The following is a 21,270-nucleotide window of genomic DNA, read 5'->3' on the forward strand; positions in this document are numbered from 1 at the left end:
TCGGTTTCAAGTATTCACTAAAATGAACAATGGCAATATGCCAAGATTTAATTAAAGACAAGAGAACCAGTTCCTGATAGAGTGCGCTGTCACGGTGGTGAAAGACGGGTATTTGTATTTTAAATCTAAACACTAGTCATCGTCTTGCTGCCAACATTTTATTTTGAATTCAATGACCAGAAAAAGTGAACAATCGTACATTTATTCACACTGCCACAGAGATATAACACCAATTGCTGTGAAAAGTATAAAAATGGCTCTCCAGTAAAAACAGATCACCTCAAACATCCAAGAAACACAATAAAATTTGTCTTTAACCTACTCAAACTACAAAATAAATAAAGATCTAACGCCGGCAGCTCTGACCTGCACCAACCACAACAGGCACTTGTGTACAGAGCCGTGTGGAAGGCTAATGACTGGAGTGAAAGATGAGGTTAGATTTAAACATTCAAACTTCTTATACCACGTTCAAATACATCAACTAATGTATTTCACATTAAAATAGAAGTACAAGCACCTTGAGTTTTAGGTCTGTTTGATTTAAGCGTTTTTGAAATAACACACTTGTTCTTTTAATACCAAAGCCTGGTTTACACGCTCGTAATTTTGGAATAACACACTCAAATGTACACCTGGCAGTGTAGTCGTGTATATGTTTAATGTGAATTATGCGCTGCTTTTCAAGAACGTAACTCTGGCGTAATACGCAAGATGCCTGCACCACCATGTAGCCCCTTTATAGATCAACTGCGATGTACCCGTGGTTGCATTACATGTAACCAAGTCCGATGCACAGGCCGACACCCCTTACAGGAGCTGACATTAGAATCAATAATGCAGCTTCTTTGCAGCCCTCAAAGCAATACTACAATCACCTTATTTTACAATATATTGCAGGGAGAAGAGAGATCCATTTAAAAATATATATAGTGCAGTCATTTAAAGTTTCAGTCTGAAACAGTACAACACCGTTTCTGCAGAGACAGGATGGTGCATCTTACACGGAGTGGTACATCAATGAGTCGTGTGGAGATGGCTCCAACAATTTCCTTTGTGATATCCTTTGTCATCCTTGTTCTGGGATTCCCGCGATTTATTTTCATGCTTTCAATAACTTGAGAGAATCCCCAAGCGGCGACAACCAAACAGGATCCCATCTCTGGCATTCAGCGAGAACGCTCGTGTTCTGGAGTCATGCATTCCCGACCCCTGGTCTGCTACTTTCCTGGGTAATTAATTACCCACTTCCATCCCTTTGAGTCAGTCAGAGACTTGTTTGCTTCCGTCCGTTATTTAACTCATCCTGCCAAACATTTTCTTATTCTTGCAGGACAAATGTCTGAATAGTGCATGAACAATGTCGAAGTGTCGTTCTGTCTCTACACGCTGCTTCGATCGAAAGCGACATTCATGTATACTCGTCTTCTTGGGAAAATTTTGCGTTTTAGTGCAATTAGCTGAAATAAAAACAGTAAGCAATCTTAGTTTAATTTCGAGAAACAGGCCCTTCGGCCCACCGAGTCTGTGCCGACCCATGATCGCCCATGCACTAGTTCTATCCCACACACGGGACAATTTACAGAAATCAATTAACCTACAAACATGCTCCTCTTTGAGATGTGTGAGGAATAGACAGCACCTGTAGTCAGGATCGATCCCGGATCTCTGAAGCTGTGAGGCAACAACTTTACCGCTGCGCTACCATGCCCCAAATATTACAAAATCTTTTTTAGTGATATTCCGCGGTATAATTGCCTGCATGCATAACCACATAGATAACTGCAGAGAGCAATAGATCATGCAAAACTACATTAGGTCAGGCACTGAGTTGATCCACAATATGGCAGGGCATTATTAATTTACTGTGAAATGTTTAATTGGGCAGCTTTTTATTTCTGCACTGTGAACAAAATGATGTATTAGTCAGTGATTAGTCACAGGGAGATTAAGAACTGCAGGTACTATTGCAATGTTTAAGAAACATTTAGATGAATACACGCTTAGGAAAGGTGTGGAGGGATAAGGGCCAAACACAGGCAGGTGGAAATAGTGTAGATGGGGGACGTTGGTCAGCATGGGCAGGTTGGGCTAAAGGATCCGTTTACATGCTGTATGACACTAACTACACAGTCTCTTACAATTTGCCAACCACAGCACCATGGATGCATAGAAAATAGGTGCAGGAGTAGGTCATTTGGCCCTTCGAGCCAGCACCACCATTCAATGTGATCATGGTTGATCATCCACAATCAGTATCCCATTCCTGCCTTCTCCCCATATCCCTTGATTGCGCTAGCCCTAAGAGCTTTATCTAACTCTTTTGAATGCATCCAGTGAGTCAGCCTCCACTGCCTTTAGGCAGAGAATTCCACAAATTCACAACTCTCTGGGTGAAAAAGCTTTTCCTCATCTCAGTTCTAAATGGCCTACTCCTTATTCTTAAACTGTAGCCCCTGGTTCTGGACTTCACCAACATTGGGAACATGTTTCCTGCATCTAGCATGTCCAATCACTTAATAATTTTATATGTTTCTATAAGATCTCCTCTCATCCTTCTAATATTCCAGTGCATACAAGCTCAGTCGTTCCATTCTTTCATAATATGACAGTCCTGCCATCCCAGGAATTAACCTCGTGAACCTACGCAGCACTCCCTCAATAACACAAATAGTTAACACAAAGTGCTAGAGTAACTCAGCAGGTCAGGCAGCATCTGTGGCGAACATGGATATGGGACATTTCGGGTGTAATAGGAATTGCAGACATCATTATGTTGGGTTGGATATCATCAGCTAAGCTCAGCAGCTCCATCCAGCACATATTGACAGACTCTGACGTTTAAAGTGTTTTCTAGGAATGCACCTATCATGTTGGAGAAGATCTACCTGTATTTGAGCTTTGAATTAAAGAGTATCTATGAAAATTTAAGGCTTACCCACCTGTTCAGCAAAGAAGGAAGAAATTGTGAAAACAATTAGAGTGACTAGCACACAGTGTGTCCAGAACTTCAACTTGTCTCTGTATGCTCTCCTGTAAGGAAACATTCAGTTAATTACTTTAGCTACAAACAGTAGGCCTTACAACTAATTGACTCTTGAAACTTTGCATCACAGCAGCCGCGAAACCTCAGCTTTTAACTTTGTCTCTACGTCAAGCCAAATCCAGGTCTGTTCACATGGGCTGTTTGGCCCAGCATCTACATTTTTAATGCTCTTTTGATTTTGTTAATTCTTTCATTCACAATGTTTTTTAGTTTAGTTTAGTTTAGAGTTACGGCACAGAAACGAGCCCTTAGGCCCACCATGTCCGTGCCGACCAATGATCGCCCCTTACATAAACAAATCCTACATCTAGGGACAATTTACAATTTTACCAAGCTAGTTAACCTTACAAACCTGTACGTCTTTGGGATATGGCAGGAAACCGGAGCACCCAGGGAAAACCCATGCAGCTCATACTGAGAACGAACAAACTCCATACAAACAACATCCGTAGCCAGGATCGAACCCCGGGTCTCTGGCACTGTAAGGCAGCAACTCTACCGCTGCACCACCGTGCCGCCCCAACTAAGACTGAGAAGAACGCTAATGATCAAAATTACTACACTGATTGTTTTAGGAAAAGACAACATCTTTAATATTTTAACTGTCATATATTTAGACTGGGTATTGTCTAATTCACCTCTACCCCATTGCGGACTTTGGACTTGTCAATGGAACTGATGCACTACAGTGCTGACAATTATATTCTGCACTCTGTATCTTCCCCATTACGTTTTACACAAGTTTGGGGTGTGTGCGTGTGTGGTGATGTGTGTGCGTGTGTGGTGATGTGTGTGCGTGTGTGGTGATGTGTGTGCGTGCATGTTAGCATGTAAAACATAAAAAGATAGCGTGCATTACATGAAATAAGTAAAACAAAACCTTCTACCGTGAATTCAGTCTGTTCCCCAGAGGAGGGGAATCCAGAATCTGAGAACGTAGGCTTAAGGTGAGGGGAGGGGAGAAAGATCTAATAGGAACCCGAAGGGTACTTTTTTTTCGTGAATAGGAAAGATTTAAAGGGATATGGGCCAAACACGGGCAAGTGGGACTATCGTAGATGGAGCACTCTGAACAGCATGGGCAAGTTGGGCTGAAGGGCCTGTTTCCGTGCTGTATGTCTATGACTAATCATAGGGACCTAATAAACTTCCATCTATTTTGAAGCGTTGACAATTGGAATTATAAACTTCCTAGCAAATTAAAAGGTTGGGATGGTTTGTCTCCAATAAATCACTGCTTTTAGTATATTAATAAAACACAACATATTTTAGAATCAAATTTACCATAACATTACCCTGGTGTTTATAAATAGGTGTCTAATAGTCTGTAATTAAACTTATTAACAGTGAGTGTAAATAGGCCAAAAGCTATTTTTGGTAACACACGATGGCACATTCCCCTCCGAGATAAACTAATTACTACTGGTCAAATGCGCATGACATGGTTTTATTTTGTACAAGGGGAAATAAAGGGAATAGTTGAGATGCTGCCTAACCCGCTTAGTTACTCCAGTATTTTGTGTCTTTTTTCCCCTAAACCAGCATCTGCAGTTCCTTGTGTCTACATATGAGACTGTTACCTGCAATTACCAGGCATTTCCCTTCTTAAAATGAGCAATGACATTTGCCATCCTCCAATCATATGCTACATGATGTCTGACCAGTGAAGACATCTAAAAATCTCAGCAAGACCGCACTCAAAGTCTCCGAGGCACTTGCTGGTGAGGTAAAGTCTAGTGCCATATTTTAGTTTTAGTCTTAGAGATGCAGCATGGTCTATCACGCACGTATTAGGCAGCAACTCCAAACAAAAAGAAAATGCCTTGTAAACTTATGTCGGAAGGAACTACAGATGTGTAGGAAAGAACTGCAGATGCTGGTTTAAAATCGATAATAGACACAGAATGCTGGAATAACTCAGTGGGACAGGCAACATCTCTGGAGAAAAGGAATAGGTGACTTTACAGGTCAAGACACTTCCTTCTTGTAAACATATTACTCTCTTATCTTCACTCACCATTCCCGAAGCTCATGCATATGGAGAAACCGGTTGCGGTACTCCCTTGGCAGCTCAAACTGGGATGCCACGGGGAACAATGACTCGTAGAAATCTCGAAGCACTGCCTTCACTGTGGCTCCATCCTTATGATTGTGATCAATGTTGTCATTTAAACAAATAAATTTCCTGTTGGAACACAAAGAAGCACAATTAAAACAAGGGTTAAATGATGGTTCATTAAATATTTGAACAGCACATTGAATGTTCTCCAGGGTTCATTATTTGAGGCCTATTTAAGAGAAAGATTCAATATATTTTACGGTATGCCACAAACCAATCATCGACTCTTATGCAAATTCTTTATATGGATATCATTTAGTCTAGATGCTTCCTCTGTGAGATTTGCCCACGTCCTCACACAACTAGAAGGGCCGAATGGCCTACTCCTGCACCTATTTTCTATGTTTCTAGATCATTTATGCTGCATAACAATTTTTCTCACAGTTTGAGGTTGTTAAGTTCCCAATATTGGTTTTGCTGAATGTTGGATGTGCATGTTAAGGCAAAAGGAGGAGGGAGTGACCCGGGTGAGACTCGTCATTGATTATGCTGGTGGCCTTACCGAGTCAGCGTGCAGCGTAGATGGAGTCAACGGAAGGGAGTTTGGTTTGTGTGATGATCTGAGCTACATCCACAACTCTCTGTAATTTCTTGTGGTCCCAAACGGCTGGGAAGAAACTGTCCCTGAATCAGGAGGGATTGCCATGGTTATTCTTGCAAACATACCTCGGATTTCTTCGGATGTCATCCAATTGTCCAACCACATGAGAAACATTAGTGCGAATCATTTTAAAAGCTATCTCTTCTTCTCCCATGATTTCAAACCTGTGTATATAATAAGAGGAAATGTATTTAGAAACTCTTATTCAAAATGCTTAATGTTACTGCTTACCTATTCAAATTCTGAGTGGAGAACAAGAAATAGGTGCCGAGCAAGGCACGGCCCAGGCTATTAAAACACACAAATGTAAAACTATATGAATAAGCTCGGCACATATGATATCGCTTTCAAAGTTCTCACATGACGTTTCCCAGTGGGCAGGAATATTAAACCGCAAAAAAAGTAAACAACCGCAAAGGACGAACAAAAATCATTGCATGAAGAATTCTTATGTTTGATTCCAATCTACTACAGTGGGATAAAATCCCATCTGAACTAATGATAATAATCCAATGTGAAAATTAATATTGCTAGCACTAATCTTGCTCTCCGTGGGTACAGATGTAAAGCATAAATTGGGCATTTCAGCCTAAATTGAGAAACTTGCAATAATGCATGCTTCCTATTACAATTGGCGATTAAGCAACTTTATTTTATTGAAGAATGGAGCATTTCTTGGGCAAAGAAGTTTAGTGTTCACTTTCTCTAATCCTGGGGTGCCTGATGTCCACACATTGCTCAAAATGAAAAAAAAAATCCTTTTAGAAACATCATCCAAGTCATAAAATAAAAATGAAACAATTTTTGTTACAATGCCTTTTGTTACAAATCAGTTAAATTGAAAAATACACAATTTGGAAAGACACAAAGTACTGGAGTAACTCAGCAGGTCAGGCAGCATCACTGGAGGTGTCTAGGTGATGTTTTGGATCAGGATCCTTCTACAGACTGATTGCTGGGGTGGGAGAAAGAAAGTTACAAGAGTGGAGGGACAGGACAAAGACTGACAGGTCATGGCAGAATGGGAGTTCTGTGGGACCCTCTCTCACTGCTCTCCATCTGTGATAATGTCACTCCAGCATTTTGTGTCCTTCCTTGGAAAACCAGCATCTGCAGTTCCTTGTTGAAGGCGCTTTTGGAGCCACTGCCCTGCGGAGAAGGGTCTCGACCCGAAACGTCACCCATTCCTTCTCTCCAGAGATGCTGCTCCAGATTTTTGTGTCTATCAGGAGTTCCTTATTCCACGATACACAACTTGGGTTTTATCATCTAAAAATACCACTTTGAAGAGGAAAAGCTCAGTAAATACTTGTATTTATTTTTGTCCTTGTAAGCCTTACGGATCCGATCAGTGATTGGTTTGCAGTTGATCACAAGTCCTTTAGTTACTGCAGGCTGCAGAAAGCAAGATATTTAAAGACATTCAAATGTTACTGAAAGGAAAGAACAATGTTTGCCACATTAATGTTACAGCATGCTAAGCAAACATGAAAGTAATTCTATCTAGTGACGACATTAAATGTAAATGTTCTGGAATTCTTTCCCCAAGGTTCTTGTCGCCAATGACTTCCTGAAATTTATCTATGCCAAGATTTTGGTGGATCTTTTCGCTTTGTACATTTACCACCCTCATTTCACAGAGGGACCGTGTTCGATAAAGTACACTTGAACCATTGAATGCAATCTCTGTGAAATTGGGGTGTACTTCGAAAATGGACAAAGTGAAACTAAGAGAGATGGATGCAAAATACTGGAGTAATTTGGGTCAGGCAAATATAGACACAATTTGAGTTACATCAGCATTTTGTATCTATCTTTGGTGCAAACCAGTATCCAGTTCATTTTTATTACATAGAAACATAGAAAATAGGTGCAGGAGTAGGCCATTCGGCTCTTCGAGCCTGCACCGCCATTCAATATGATCATGGCTGATCATCCAACTCGGTATCCTGTATCTGCCTTCTCTCCATACCCCCTGATCCCTTTAGCCACAAGGGCCACATCTAACTCCCTCTTAAATATAGCCAACTACCTTCTGTGGCAGAGAATTTCAGAGATTCACCACTCTGTGTGAAAAATGTTTTCCTCATCTCGGCCCTAAAAGATTTCCCCCTTATCCTTAAACTGTGACCCCTTGTTCTGGACTTCCCCAACATCGGGAATAATCGTCCTGCATCTAGCCTGTCCAACCCCTTAAGAATTTTGTAAGTGTCTATAAGACCCCCCCCTCAATCTTCTAAATTCTAGCGAGTACAAGCCGAGTCTATCCAGTCTTTCTTCATATGAAAGTCCTGACATCCCAGGAATCAGTCTGGTGAACCTTCTCTGTACTCCCTCTATGGCAAGAATGTCTTTCCTCAGATTAGGAGACCAAAACTGTACGCAATACTCCAGGTGTGGTCTCACCAAGACCCTGTACAACTGCAGTAGAACCTCCCTGCTCCTATACTCAAATCCTTTTGCTATGAATGCTAACATACCATTCGCTTTCTTCACTGCCTGCTGCACCTGCATGCCTACTTTCAATGACTGGTGTACCATGACACCCAGGTCTCGTTGCATCTCCCCCTTTCCTAATCGGCCACCATTCAGATAATAGTCTACTTTCCTGTTTATGCCACCAAAGTGGATAACCTCACATTTATCCACATTATACTGCATCTGCCATGCATTTGCCCACTCACCCAGCCTATCCAAGTCACCTTGCAGCCTCCTAGCATCCTCCTCACAGCTAACACTGCCCCCCAGCTTCGTGTCATCCGCAAACTATATTTACAAAGTGAAAATATAACTAAATTTCCCTGGATCATGCTGGTGTGGCTCCTAATTGTTTTTGTACATTAGCAATAGAATTGATGAAATAAGTATTGCTTTGCTTGGGTGAACACCAAAAAAATTTCATCAACAGAAGTATTACATTTTCGAAGCATAATAAAGTTGATCATATTAGATCAAGCAAGGTGTGTGGATTAGTATACTTGCAGTTCTTACCAAGTTCGGGTCATAATATGCCTCCTTGGTGGGAGAAACTCTGTCGATATGAGTTTCATTTGCAGGAAGTATTTTTGAGCAATTGATCAGCATTTGTTCCAAACTGGTTAAATCCTGAATATTAATAAAAACAGCAATTAATAGATAAGAAATGCTGACTGTTCAAAAGAGATATCTACCCCCAATCCTGTTTCAGTAAAACAATTAACTAAATATGGTCAGCAAGCTTTTTTGGGCGCAAAAAAGAGGAAGAGAATGGTTGGTGCCTGCAACATATATGGCCAGGGAAAGTGGTGGAAGAAGATACGATAGAAATGTTTAAGCCGCCTTTAGACAAGCATGTTAACAGATAGGGAAAGAAGGGATGTGGACCACATGCAGGCAGATGTGCGGTTAAATTGGCACCAAATGGCCTGTTCCTGTGTTGTACTGTTCTATGCTCCATACAGAACTGCAAAAACAAGACACACAAAGTGGTGGAGTAACTCAGGTCAGACAGCATCTCAGGAGAACATGGACAGGTGACGTTTCGGGTCAGGACCGGGAAATAAAATTAATAAAAATGAAACGTTCTTATTAATGCAATGCCCTATACCTTTCATTTAAAAGCCAGCAGATTCACTTATATCTGCCAGGTTTCAAACACTTAACTGAGTAGATGCTTAGCATTCTCAATGTTGGTTAAAGTGCAACCTCCCACCACAATAAAGTAACATGCCAGTGGAAGTTCATTGGTGCACCAGAGACTCCTGCAGGCTGGGCAATGTTTCCATTGGGCACACACAAGGATAGTGGGAAAGATTGGTTTGCCCAAAAAAGGGGAAAGCAGACGGTTTAGTTTTAGAGAAGCGGCATGGAAACTGACCATTCAGCTCACAACGACCATCGATCACCCATTCACACTAGTTCTATGTTATCCCACGTTTATATCCACTCCCTACACACTCGGGGCAATTTACAGAGGCCAATTAACCTACAAACCCACATGTCCTGAGGATGTGGGCGAAAACCGGAGCACCCAGAGAAAACCCAAGCAGTCACAGGGATGATGCACAAATTCTACACAGACAGCACCGGAGGCAGGATTGAACCCAGGTCTCTGGCAATGTGAGGCAGCAACTAACCAGCTGCGCCTGTTCTTTAGCGTTACTTAAGTAGATTATCATGGGTGTTACCTCAGTGCTTGTTTGTGGAAGGATTTGTAAATATATTCATTTTAAATGTTGATTTTTTTTTTCTCATTTTCATGTTGATTACAGATTTTTGAAAAAGATAAATCCTTGGTGTTTGGAACGGTGCATTATCAAATGTGATCACATAGCCCCATCATCTGATCAACTGAAAGCCTCATTGCAAGAAACAGTGCAGTAAGTCCAAGCATTGATAATCTTGTTGTCAACAAAAAATCTGCACCAACACACACAGTATTGGCTCGCCACTTAAAATCACACAAAACAGCAATCCGAATAGAATATACAGGTTTACCTGCAAGCTCAGGGGAAGTTCATGAATCCTGGTTGCTAACGTCCTGATTTCCCGATCAGAGAGGATTCCTGATCGATCGGTGTCAACCTCATCAAAAACATCGGATAGGTTTAATGGCTGTAGTGCACTCATTACGTAGTAAAAATAGGAAAATGCAAACTGCATGTCCTCAGAATGACGAACCTTATGGTCAGAAGACTTGTCAAAGGCCTCTGGAAAACTATCAGAAGATAAATGAATTTCTGTAAGTGAACAAAATAATGCTAGTTCCAAAGCGAATCAAAACATTACATCATTGGAAAAATTAGCAAAGCAGCCATCCATATGTATTCTTCCAGTTTTCCCACATCTCCTCTCTTAAGAAGAGTCCCGAAATGTCACCTATCAATACTCTGCAGAGATGCTGCCTGACCCGCCAAGATACTCCAGAACTGTGTGTCTTATTTTGTAAGCTAATTCCTTGTGTCTGCTCTCGTAACGTACTGGTGCCGGAGGCCTTACGATTCCTGTACACTTTGTTGCCATAAAAATCCACCCAAAGTAATCTCATATGCAAGAACTTTCGACTATGTAGAGAACAAAAAAAGATCATGACGGCAAGTCCAATTCTACCCTACACTGTAAACCTAAAGAGGTTTCTTGCATTATTTAATGCCAGGCTTTAAGTATGGCTGTAGCCACAAGCAAGCTGATTTAACAAAAAACTCAAATGCAAGCTGATGATACAACATGCGTACAGAAGAATGCAAACATTTAATACTTATTTTTATCAAGATTTTAGACTGTTACATTAGATGGTATATTAATACCAAAACTTTTCCCAGTAAGACGATCTTGGCAAATTCAAAGTACTATAAGGCTAACTAACATAAGGGGAATATTAAAATCATGCCATTTTTTAAAATTATGCTCCTGTACAAATTAGAATTAGAACACGTTACAGCAAAAAAATGGAATCACAAAATAAATAGTAAACTTATTTAAAAAAAATCAAAGCTTGAATAACAAAATTGACAATATCTCACAGATCTTGAAGATCACTCATGATAACACGATCAACCATGTGAGGCATGTGAGCAGGAACCTTACGAGAAGTAAATCCAAATTTGGTATTGAGAAGTTTATTCACATAGCGCAATGAGTCTGCAAACGTGTCCTGGAGTTTTCTTCCCATTTGTTTACTGTCAGTGTAATATGCATACGCCTTCTCCAGCTTTGCCTTCTCCTAAAATAAGATGTTAGAGCTCATGAGATTTTAATTTAAAAACTTGTAGCTTAGGTATCTTCAGATGTGAACTGATATATTTTTAAAAGACAATTATAAACACATTACTAAGGGTTAGTCTTCAATTCAACATGGACAGGATCAAAACATGCTGCAGATTTGCAATTAAGTTGAAGGAACACATTAGGTAGGAAATGGTGTTGGGTAGACTGATGGGACTGAAGGCTGATAAATCCCCAGGGCCTGATGGTCTGCATCCCAGGGTACTTAAGGAAGTGGCTCTAGAAATCGTGGGTGCATTGGTGATAATTTTCCAATGTTCTAGAGACTCAGGATCAGTTCCTGTGGATTGGAGGGTAGCTAATGTTATCCCACTTTTTAAGAAAGGCGGGAGAGAGAAAACAGGGAATTATAGACCAGTTAGCCCGACATCGGTGGTGCGGAAGATGCTGGAGTCAATTATAAAAGATGAAATAGCCGCACATTTCGATAACAGTAACAGGATCGGTCCAAGTCAGCATAGATCCAAGTCAGCTGCCTTACAGCGCTTGCAGTGCCAGAGACCCAGGTTCGATCCCGACTATGTACGGAGTTTGTATGTTCTCCTCGTGACCGCATTGATTTTCTCCGAGATCTTCGGTTTCCTTCCACACTCCAAAGACGTACAGGTTTGGAGGTTAATTGGCTTGCTAGAAATGTAGATTGTCCCTAATGTGTGTAGGGTAGTGTTAATGTGTGCTGATCGTTGGTCAGTGCGGACTCGATGGGCCGAAGGGCCTGTTTCTGCGCTGTACCTCTAAACTCTAGAGGCAATTTCTTCGAGCTCCTAATCACCTGATTAAAGGGCCTGTCCCACTTAGGCGACTTTTCAGCAGACTGCCTGCATCCTTCAAGCTCGCGGCATTCGCCTGAAAAACCGCGAACTGGAACGGCGAGCGTCAGAGTGGAACACACACACAAACACATCGCAAAGGCGGGGGCCAGGGAAAGCGGGGGAGCATTGTCTGAAATTCACACGGTGCAAAGCCAAGGTGATACAGACACACACCGCGATGAACAGGAAGGTTAAAGACGGCTAGCACAGTGTACAGTAAGTCCTTTAAAAGAGCAAGGAGGGTGGGGAGAAAGAAGGATTGGAGACACTTTTAAGAAGCCAGACAACTTTTAATAAGCCAGAGATACACAGTTGTGAAGTTTAGCGGGCATTTAACATTACTGGTCGGTTTTCCTTGGTTCTGAAAACTCGTGCTTACGTTTTTTCCCCCCCAACGAGCCAATGAAAATGTCCGGTCACGAAAAACTACCTGCGGCTACCTCGACTACCTACAACGACATGGCGACCCCACTACAACTGCACATACAACTACAAAAGTATCGATTTTCTCCATGGCGACCAATTTTTGGACACAGAAAAATTTCAACATGTTGGGCCTGTCACACTTAGGCGACTTTTTCAACATGTTGAAAAATTTGCTGCGACCATACTGAGGCCGCGACTAGTTCCCAGAATGCAGGAACTTCTCTCGACCATGAAGGAGACTCACCAGAGACCACCAGCGAACATGTGGCGACCATGAGGTGAGCGCAGACTCCTGCACTCGCCTAAAAAGTCGCCTAAGTGGGACAGGCCCTGTACAGCTCTATTTCCTTCCTAAAAATAGATGCAAAATATTAAAATCTCTGCCGTTTCCTTTTTGTCCAGTATAATTTATCCTGAATCAATTCTAAGGCACCCACAATAAACTTTAGCTAATCTTTTCCACTATACACATTTATAAAAGCTCTTATCACCTACAACACAGAATAACTGGAAACAATTTAGTCATTTTATCAGAATTAATTTGTGATAGTTTTCTGTAATGCAGGCAACCGAGTGAATCGTGCATTTCATAAATCACTTACTTGCAACAGATCTTGAAAATACCTTTGTTTTTCCCACGGTAGAAAGCCAACATAATTTTCAACATAATAATGCAGTTTTCTGTTGGCATATCCTGTACTGATGTTTTTAAATTCAACTTCTGACGTCACAGTGTTGACCTCTCTTAATGCTTTAACTCTTTGCTCTTGAGCCTTGAACTTTGTATCAATCTCTTTGGCACTCTGATCCTGTTTTAGCTTGCTGCTGTCATTTGGAATAAGAATATGAAGAATTCTCTGTGAAGTGATGGGTTTGACATCTGATTTTTGTAACACTGGGATATCCTTGGGTGGGTCTTTTAATATGGCACTCATTTTCATCGCAGAGGAAGAATTCAGAGTTACTAGATTGTCAGCTTGTTCATTTCTTCCTGCTTGGCCATTCTCAACACGCTCTTTTGTCAAATGGTTCTTAGCGTTTTCATCCTTACCCATATAATCTGCATCAGTAAATCCCTTTTCCGAGAAGTCCAGATCCTTTACCAAAATATTTTCTGTGCGCTGATTCCCTCCTTCATTTTCATTCTTTTTTGAAGCATGGATAAGATTTCCAAAAGGTTTCAAAATAAATAACTTTGTATGATTATACCCTTTAAGTGTAATATCACCTTCTTTCAATTTTGAATCCAATTCTTGCAATTGATTTTGTACAGAAATAGGCAGAAGTGATACATTAACAGACTGAAGATGGAGCAGAAGGCTGATGTTCAAGTCATCCAAAGTCCTTTCCTGAATTTTGGGGAATAGCAGTTCTTTAGGAATCTCTTTGAATGGCACCTCTATTTCCAGTGGGGCTGCAGTGACATTTTTTGCCTTTCTTTCCTTCAAAGTGGAAGATTGGTTTGTTTTCAGACTTTCTCTGGTGTCAACTTCAACAGTAAGGTGCATTTTAAATTCCTTATCATTTTTGTCCAGGAAAGTCAAATTAAAATAGACAGCGGTTGTATTAATTCCTCTGTGCATGATCAAGTGAATTGTCTTCCATTTGTTAGCCACGGAAGCGTGCCAAATAACTGCATTATCTACAAATGATGCCTCTGCGATCTTGTTAGCAAACCCCTCAAAACTGAAGTAAGTCAACGCCTCACCTTTCGGAATCACATAATGGGTCTGGTTGTGAAAAAGAATCACGCCATACATCTGATCAAAGTGGTCTGTAAAGATAGTTGGAAAAACAGTCAATATACAATGCCTTTAAGCAGCATAGTTTTCTCTCAAATTTCCGTCCTCTCTTTTCAGCATAACTGAAATCAATTGAATGCAAAAAAGAGTCAAACATATTTTTGTAAAATATTGGAAATAATCTGGAGATAGCTAATACAAAAACAATTGTGCATCTTTTGAGATAAAGTGCACAAAGAGATTGAATGGATACATTATTCAAGAGAAAGGAAGTTAAGAAATGATTCTAAATGGATCAGATAAAGTCCATCCAAGGTTGCTTTACGCTGATCATTGGAACCTGAATTTCAACCCGCATTTGAAGTGTTTAAGTTCAAAACTAGTTTGCAAAATATTATTATGGTGAGGAAATGTAAATCATGGAGCAGACATCATGGGGTTGAAATTAATTCTTCAAAGATCTTGTTTAGAACACTTATTTTCCTTTGTCATGATGCAGACATTGTTGGCAGTACTAACATTAATTATAAAACTTCAGAGGGTTTGCTGATGCTATTTAAAATTAATCTAGTCCAGTATTCCAAGATATAGAGGTCAGTTTAACTTACCTTGTCCACAATCACCAGCGTCAAATCCACATGATAAGACGTTACAAGCTTGATCACAAAATTTATCAGCCAGCCAAGAGTTGGCGCAACCTTGGTTGCAATACGTTAGTCCTGGAAGACCACCAGCAAACTGCCAGGCCTGTGCATTCACCACTCCTGCAGCACCACCGCCACGACTACTTGCAGTGTTACCTGTAATCAGAACACACCGTGTAACCTATTCAACAGTTCAACACAAAGTGCTAGAGTAACTCAGCAGGTAGACAAAGATGCTGGAGAAACTCAGCGGGTGAGGCTGCCTCACCCGCTGAGTTTCTCCAGCATTTTTGTCTACCTTCGGTTATTCCAGCATCTGCAGTTATTTCTTAAACAGAGAAATTCAGCAGGTCAGGCAACACTTGCGGAAGGAACAGACACGCAACATTTCAGGTCAGTACACTTCATTCATTGTGCCTTTAACAGTGGAATAATGTCCCAAAGGATTTCAGAATTGGGTAAATACGGAGTTTTTTTACCCAGGGTAAGGAATCAAGAAGCGGAGGACATAGGTTTAAGGTGAGAGGGGAAAGATTTAATAGGAACACGAGGGGTAATTGTTTGTGGTAGTCGACCTTTCACAGGAACATGGATAGGAAAGGTTTAGAAGGATATGGGCCAAACACGGGCAGGTGGGACTAGCATAGATGGGGCATCTTGGGCTTGTTGGGTGAAGGGCCAATTTCCATGCTGTATGACTTTTAAAATCTGATACTAAGCCTTGCAGTTTCACTTTGAAACAGATGATCTAAAGCTTGATCAAAGACCAAAAGGGAGATTGAACTGAAGTGCATCAATTTATATGTGGCTTAGAGAAGATAGAAAGGACCCAAAGGTGAGAGGGAAAGAGGGAGAGAGGCGAGAGAAGACATTAACTAAAGGAGGCACAAGATGAAAGATGATTAGTTTCTGCCCTCACCAAGTAGAATACGAGGATGTGGATCAAGTTCAAGTTCAAGTGAGTTTATTGTCATGTGTCCCTGTATAGGACAATGAAATTCTTGCTTTGCTTAAGCACACAGAAAATAGTAGGCATTTACTACAAAACAGATAAATGTGTCCATATACCATGATATAAATATATACACACATGAATAAATAAACTGGTAGTGCAAATAACAGAAAGTGGTTGCTAATAATCAGAGTTTTGTCCGAGCCAGGTTTAATAGCCTGATGGCTGAGGGGAAGTAGCTATTCCTGAACCTGGTTGTTGCAGTCTTCAGGCTCCTGTACCTTCTACCTGAAGGTAGCAAGGAGATGAGTGTGTGGCCAGGATGGTGTGGGTCTTTGATGATACTGCCAGCCTTTTTGAGGCAGCGACTGCGATAAATCCCCTCGATGGAAGGAAGGTCAGAGCCGATGATGGACTGGGCAGTGTTTACTACTTTTTGTAGTCTTTTCCTCTCCAGGGCGCTCAAATTTCCGAACCAAGCCACAATGCAACCGGTCAGCATGCTCTCGACTGTGCACCTGTAGAAGTTAGAGAGAGTCTTCCTTGACAATCCGACTCTCCGTAATCTTCTCAGGAAGTAGAGGCGCTGATGAGCTTTTTTGATAATTGCGTTAGTGTTCTCGGACCAGGAAAGATCTTCAGAGATGTGCACCCCCAGGAATTTGAAGTTCTTGACTCTTTCAACCATCGACCCGTTGATATCCTCTGAAAGAGTGTTGGAGGCAGAAACCTCCATCACATTTAAGAATTAACCTGATATCTGCATGAAACAATGTGGCCTACACTGCTAGAGAAGGAGCTGAGAAATGAGATCTGCCTGCACATTATACACCTGAACGGGAGTGGAATCTGCCCACGTATATCATTACTTTTATGATTCTTAAAGCGATTGAAACCAAGTGGGTTTAACCTACCAAGACAATCGCCTCCATCCCAATCACAAGCTGAATTATTGCAAGCCTTGTCACAGTAGCCATCTTTAATCCAAGAGCCAGGACATCCATCAGCACAATTTGGAACTGGCCAGGTGAGGTAAACCTAACAAAAAAGTTTGGTTGGTTTCTTAACATTAACCAGCAACATGAACACACTGCAAATTTTAATTTGATTTAATATGTTGGTATAAATAGGCAAATTAGTTGTCAAGGAAATTTATTTTGTGCCTTTCAAAAGTGTATGATTTTGCATTGTTACCAGAATTTATCAGAGAGAGAACACAATTACACTGCATACGTCAAATAAAAATGCAAGGTCCATATAATGTTGTTTAAATAGTACATGTGGTAATTAAAAGTACTGCTTACCTTTTGTCCATTCGAATGAGAGTAAAAGTCATCAGGCCACACTTCCTCTCCAAACATGACATCATCATTTAAATAGATGAATTTCTGAGAAAGGCCGGGAATGCGATGGAGATGTGTTTCAATGGCTGGCGAGCTAAAGGTTGGCAAATGGCTGAGATTCCTGAAGATCTCCTAAGGGAGGAAGGTCAAACATGAAAGTCAATCTTGTGTAAACAAAATTTATTACCGTTCCAAATTCAATTCCTGGAAAACGGGTTCACAGCAAACCAACACCGAATGCCAGTTTAATGATCTAAACAAATACAAAATAATCTGGAAAGGCTGGTGTCATTATGATAAATGCAGAGCAGAGATTGGTAAAGTATAATGAACAGGTACAATACAACTTAAACAGCAGTATTCTGCAAGGAATGGAACAGAACAGGACAGTATATGGCAGCAGGTACAAAAATAAGTCAGAGACAGCATGGAAACAGGCTCTTCCGTCCAACTCATCCATGCTGGCCATCATGCCCCATCTAAGCTAGTCCCATTTGCCGGTGTTTGGCCCATATCTCTCCTAATCTTTCCTATCCACATACCCGTCCAAGTGATTTTTAAATCCTGCCTGAACTACATCCTCTGGTAGTTCATTCTATATACTCAACACCCTGTGTGGGGAAAAAAGTTGACCCTCTGATTCCTTTGAAATCTTTCCCCCTCTCACCTTAAACCTCTACCCTCTAGCTCTTGATTCCCCTACCCTGGGTAAAAGACTGTGCATCCATTCCATCTGTTCTCGTCTTGATTTTATACACCTCTATAAGATCACGCCTCAGCCTCATGCGCTCCATGGAATGAAGTCCTAGCTTCCCCAACCTCTCCCTGTAGCTCAATCCTTCAAGTCCTGAAAACATCCTTGTAAATCCTGATTTAACTATATAGTGGCATGGTGCTGGTCGCTGCCTGACAGTGCCAAAGACCCAGGTTCAATCCTGACGACAGTGCTGTCTGTACGGTGCGTGTACGTTCTTCCTGTGACTGCATGGGGTTTTTTCCGGGTGCTCTAGTTTCCGCCCATATTCCAAAGATATTTGTATGTTGTTTGGCTTCTGCAAAATTATCATTAGTGAGTAGGAAAGAACTGGTGCACGGGCGATTGTTCGTCAGTGTGGACTTGGTGCGACTACGGGCCTGTTTCGATGCTCCATCTCTAAAAAAACTTAAATTAAAATATCACATAAATAAATAGAAAAAGTGAATGCTACCAAAGTCTAGTAAAACTAATGGTATCAAACTTGCTTCAGTGGTAATATTAAACACTTTGGCCAACACTGGAATGCTGATCGTCATTTTTCAAGCCTTTATATTCATGCAGATTAGAAATAATCTGCTGTAATTTTTGTTATTGATTTTGAGGCCTTTCTTTTACATCTCTATTTGCTACTTATCTTTACCCACAGAATCACGGCTCTAATTTGGAGCTGTTACACCTACATCTCTACCAACAATAAGAGAAGGAACTTGCCTGATGCGTTACGATTGTTACACGAGGATTGTCCAAGTTCAACCAAGAAGGAATTTGGCCATTGGTTACGATAAAGACATGGCGTATCCATGGTGCATATCTCTCCACAGACCGCAGAGAGTAGCGCAATTCCTCATTGTCCTCAAACCGACTGGCTGAAATATCATCATCCTGCTTGGACTTGTGGAGAAGAGTGAAGCTGGTAATGAATGGACTGTCTGTGTTATAGCTATCAACTGCTTATTAAAAAAATCATTGCAGTAATAAACCATAAATGATCCCCACATCTAATCCAAGTGCACTATAATCGAAGCACACGCAATGCTGTTACAAAAATGTCAACTTTTATTTGTGTAATGTATTTACACCATCTCAATTTCTCTTTCCACAGCTGCAGTGTTTGACTTGCTGAATGCTTCCACCACTTTGTTCAGATTTCCACACCCATAAATTATTAAACAGACACAAACATTTCCATTATTCTTTTATATAAAGATTCACAGGCTCACAATAATGAACGCCCAAGTTAAAATTCCAGAGCATGCCCCAAAATGCATTGGCTCATTGGCGAGGACCAATGAACAACCATCCATGGATGAATTGCTAGAACCATTTATTTGCTGGATGGTTTTAGATAATGGGACAATTTTAGCGGATTCCATTTGCCTGCAATTAGGCCCAAATCACTCTAAACCTTTTCTGTTCATTTATCTGTCCTTTATTTTTTAAATGTTGTTATTGTACCTGCCTCAGCTACCTCATCTGGCAGCTCATTACATATACCCACCACCCTTTGTGTGAAAATTTTCCCTACGGTGTCTATTAAATCCTTTGCTTTCTCACTTAATCCTACGTTCTTTAGTTCTTGAAATTCCGTGAAATTTTCATTTATTTTCGATTTTCAGCATCTGTAGCATTTTACTTTAAGATTGGTTCCGCACTTTATTATGGTGCTTCAAGGAAGCAATCCTTTACCTGAAACATGGAACTTTTGCCGTTTCAGAAAATCAAACTGGAGATATTTACAAAAATTGTTAACCTGTCATTTTAGATAATTTGCTGTATAAAAATATTTTTAAACTCTTAACACAGAGTACAATTCAAAAGTCCACATACACATTTGCTTACTTTGTGGATCACCTACCTGGCTGATAGTGCTGAGGTCCCACAATAAATAGACAGGGTTGACTGTTATCTCTTTCCCCTCTATAGTCATGTTATGCTTGGGCTGCTTGGTTAGTTCCACAAAATCTCTTGGATCTTTGAGTAATAATAGCACCACACCAGCTTCAGAATATAACTGCAGCTAGAGGAAGAGAATCAAATTGGGAATTTGTCATTTTAAAATGCCTACCAAGGTAACATTGATCACAATAGTCAGCAGCTTGTGAAAACAGCTTGTGAAAACGGTACACGTGACAATAAACTAAACAGGCAATAACACATTGTTATGAAAAGTGCACAATTGTAATCAAATCATATCATAATAATGGCACAGGAGGTGGCCATTGAACCAAGTATATGCAATGTAATGCACATCCCCATATTACGTTGAAGATATGAAATGTTTCTTCCAATTACTGCTTTATTTCAATGGTACTTTATTGTCACACATAGTGAAATTATTTTTGCATACTCAACTGAGATCATCGATCGAATGCAGTAATGAGGCAATCCTGTATCATTAGAAATGTGCTTTACAATTGCACGTTTCCTCATTATTATAAAAATCTGAAGTACTTAATTGCTGGATAGTCTGTCCTTAAGTCCAAGGCAATTGGTTTTATCTTACAGTATTGGTACAAAGGTCCATTTACAAATCTTTAAACACCTTAGGTGCAGAGCCAGAGTTTTGAGTAGGGTATTTTCGGAGAAGAAATTCTTATGGATTAGCCAGTCGTAACATCATAAGATGTTTATTTCTTCATCTGTTTTAAGTTGTCATGTCACCATAATGTTTGGTTTTAGGTACTTACCACTATTATAATAGAATTGGTTTATATTCAAGATTGGTGCTCGGGAATAGGAGAAAATAATATTTCTATAAATTTGACAGACTAATCCACTAAAGAAGGTTGGAGTCAAAGAACAGTGCTTTTCCCAAAGGGGAAGGTTAAGAATGACTAAATGAAGGTCAACAACCATATCCATGCTGCTTATAACAGGGGTCATTGAACAAGTTAGCTTCATAGCTAGTTTGAGTGAGGTCTGTCTACCAAACAGCAGTCACTTAAAAAAAAAATTTGAATAAATCATCTCCCTGGATTAGAGCGTTCATATGCTTCCAATCTGATGGTTTACAATCAATACAGTTAATGCAGATGACACATCACTAAAGCAAAACTTGCATTACA

The 21,270-nt window shown here is 40.5% G+C and overlaps 1 protein-coding gene across 2 annotated transcripts in view; it reads right to left on the reverse strand.

The window, feature by feature from the left end:
* Nucleotides 1-142: 142 nt before the first annotated feature.
* The window catches only part of gnptab (N-acetylglucosamine-1-phosphate transferase subunits alpha and beta), a 37,843-nt gene continuing 16,715 nt past the window's right edge, over nucleotides 143-21,270 (reverse strand). For both annotated transcript variants that reach the window (XM_033037928.1, XM_033037927.1), the window contains exons 9-22: nucleotides 20,061-20,222; nucleotides 18,917-19,096; nucleotides 17,410-17,580; nucleotides 17,020-17,143; nucleotides 15,118-15,309; nucleotides 13,370-14,541; nucleotides 11,268-11,467; nucleotides 10,243-10,462; nucleotides 8,758-8,871; nucleotides 7,076-7,161; nucleotides 5,832-5,930; nucleotides 5,064-5,231; nucleotides 2,943-3,033; nucleotides 143-1,460 (exon numbers count right to left, since the gene is read on the reverse strand). In XM_033037928.1, coding sequence (XP_032893819.1) covers nucleotides 1,383-1,460; nucleotides 2,943-3,033; nucleotides 5,064-5,231; nucleotides 5,832-5,930; nucleotides 7,076-7,161; nucleotides 8,758-8,871; nucleotides 10,243-10,462; nucleotides 11,268-11,467; nucleotides 13,370-14,541; nucleotides 15,118-15,309; nucleotides 17,020-17,143; nucleotides 17,410-17,580; nucleotides 18,917-19,096; nucleotides 20,061-20,222 — 3,057 coding nt within the window. In that variant the 3' untranslated portion in view covers nucleotides 143-1,382. The remainder of the gene's footprint in view (nucleotides 1,461-2,942; nucleotides 3,034-5,063; nucleotides 5,232-5,831; nucleotides 5,931-7,075; nucleotides 7,162-8,757; nucleotides 8,872-10,242; nucleotides 10,463-11,267; nucleotides 11,468-13,369; nucleotides 14,542-15,117; nucleotides 15,310-17,019; nucleotides 17,144-17,409; nucleotides 17,581-18,916; nucleotides 19,097-20,060; nucleotides 20,223-21,270) is intronic.

The sequence above is a fragment of the Amblyraja radiata genome, chromosome 19 (assembly GCF_010909765.2).
Source record: "Amblyraja radiata isolate CabotCenter1 chromosome 19, sAmbRad1.1.pri, whole genome shotgun sequence".
NCBI classification, from domain to species: Eukaryota; Metazoa; Chordata; class Chondrichthyes; order Rajiformes; family Rajidae; genus Amblyraja; species Amblyraja radiata.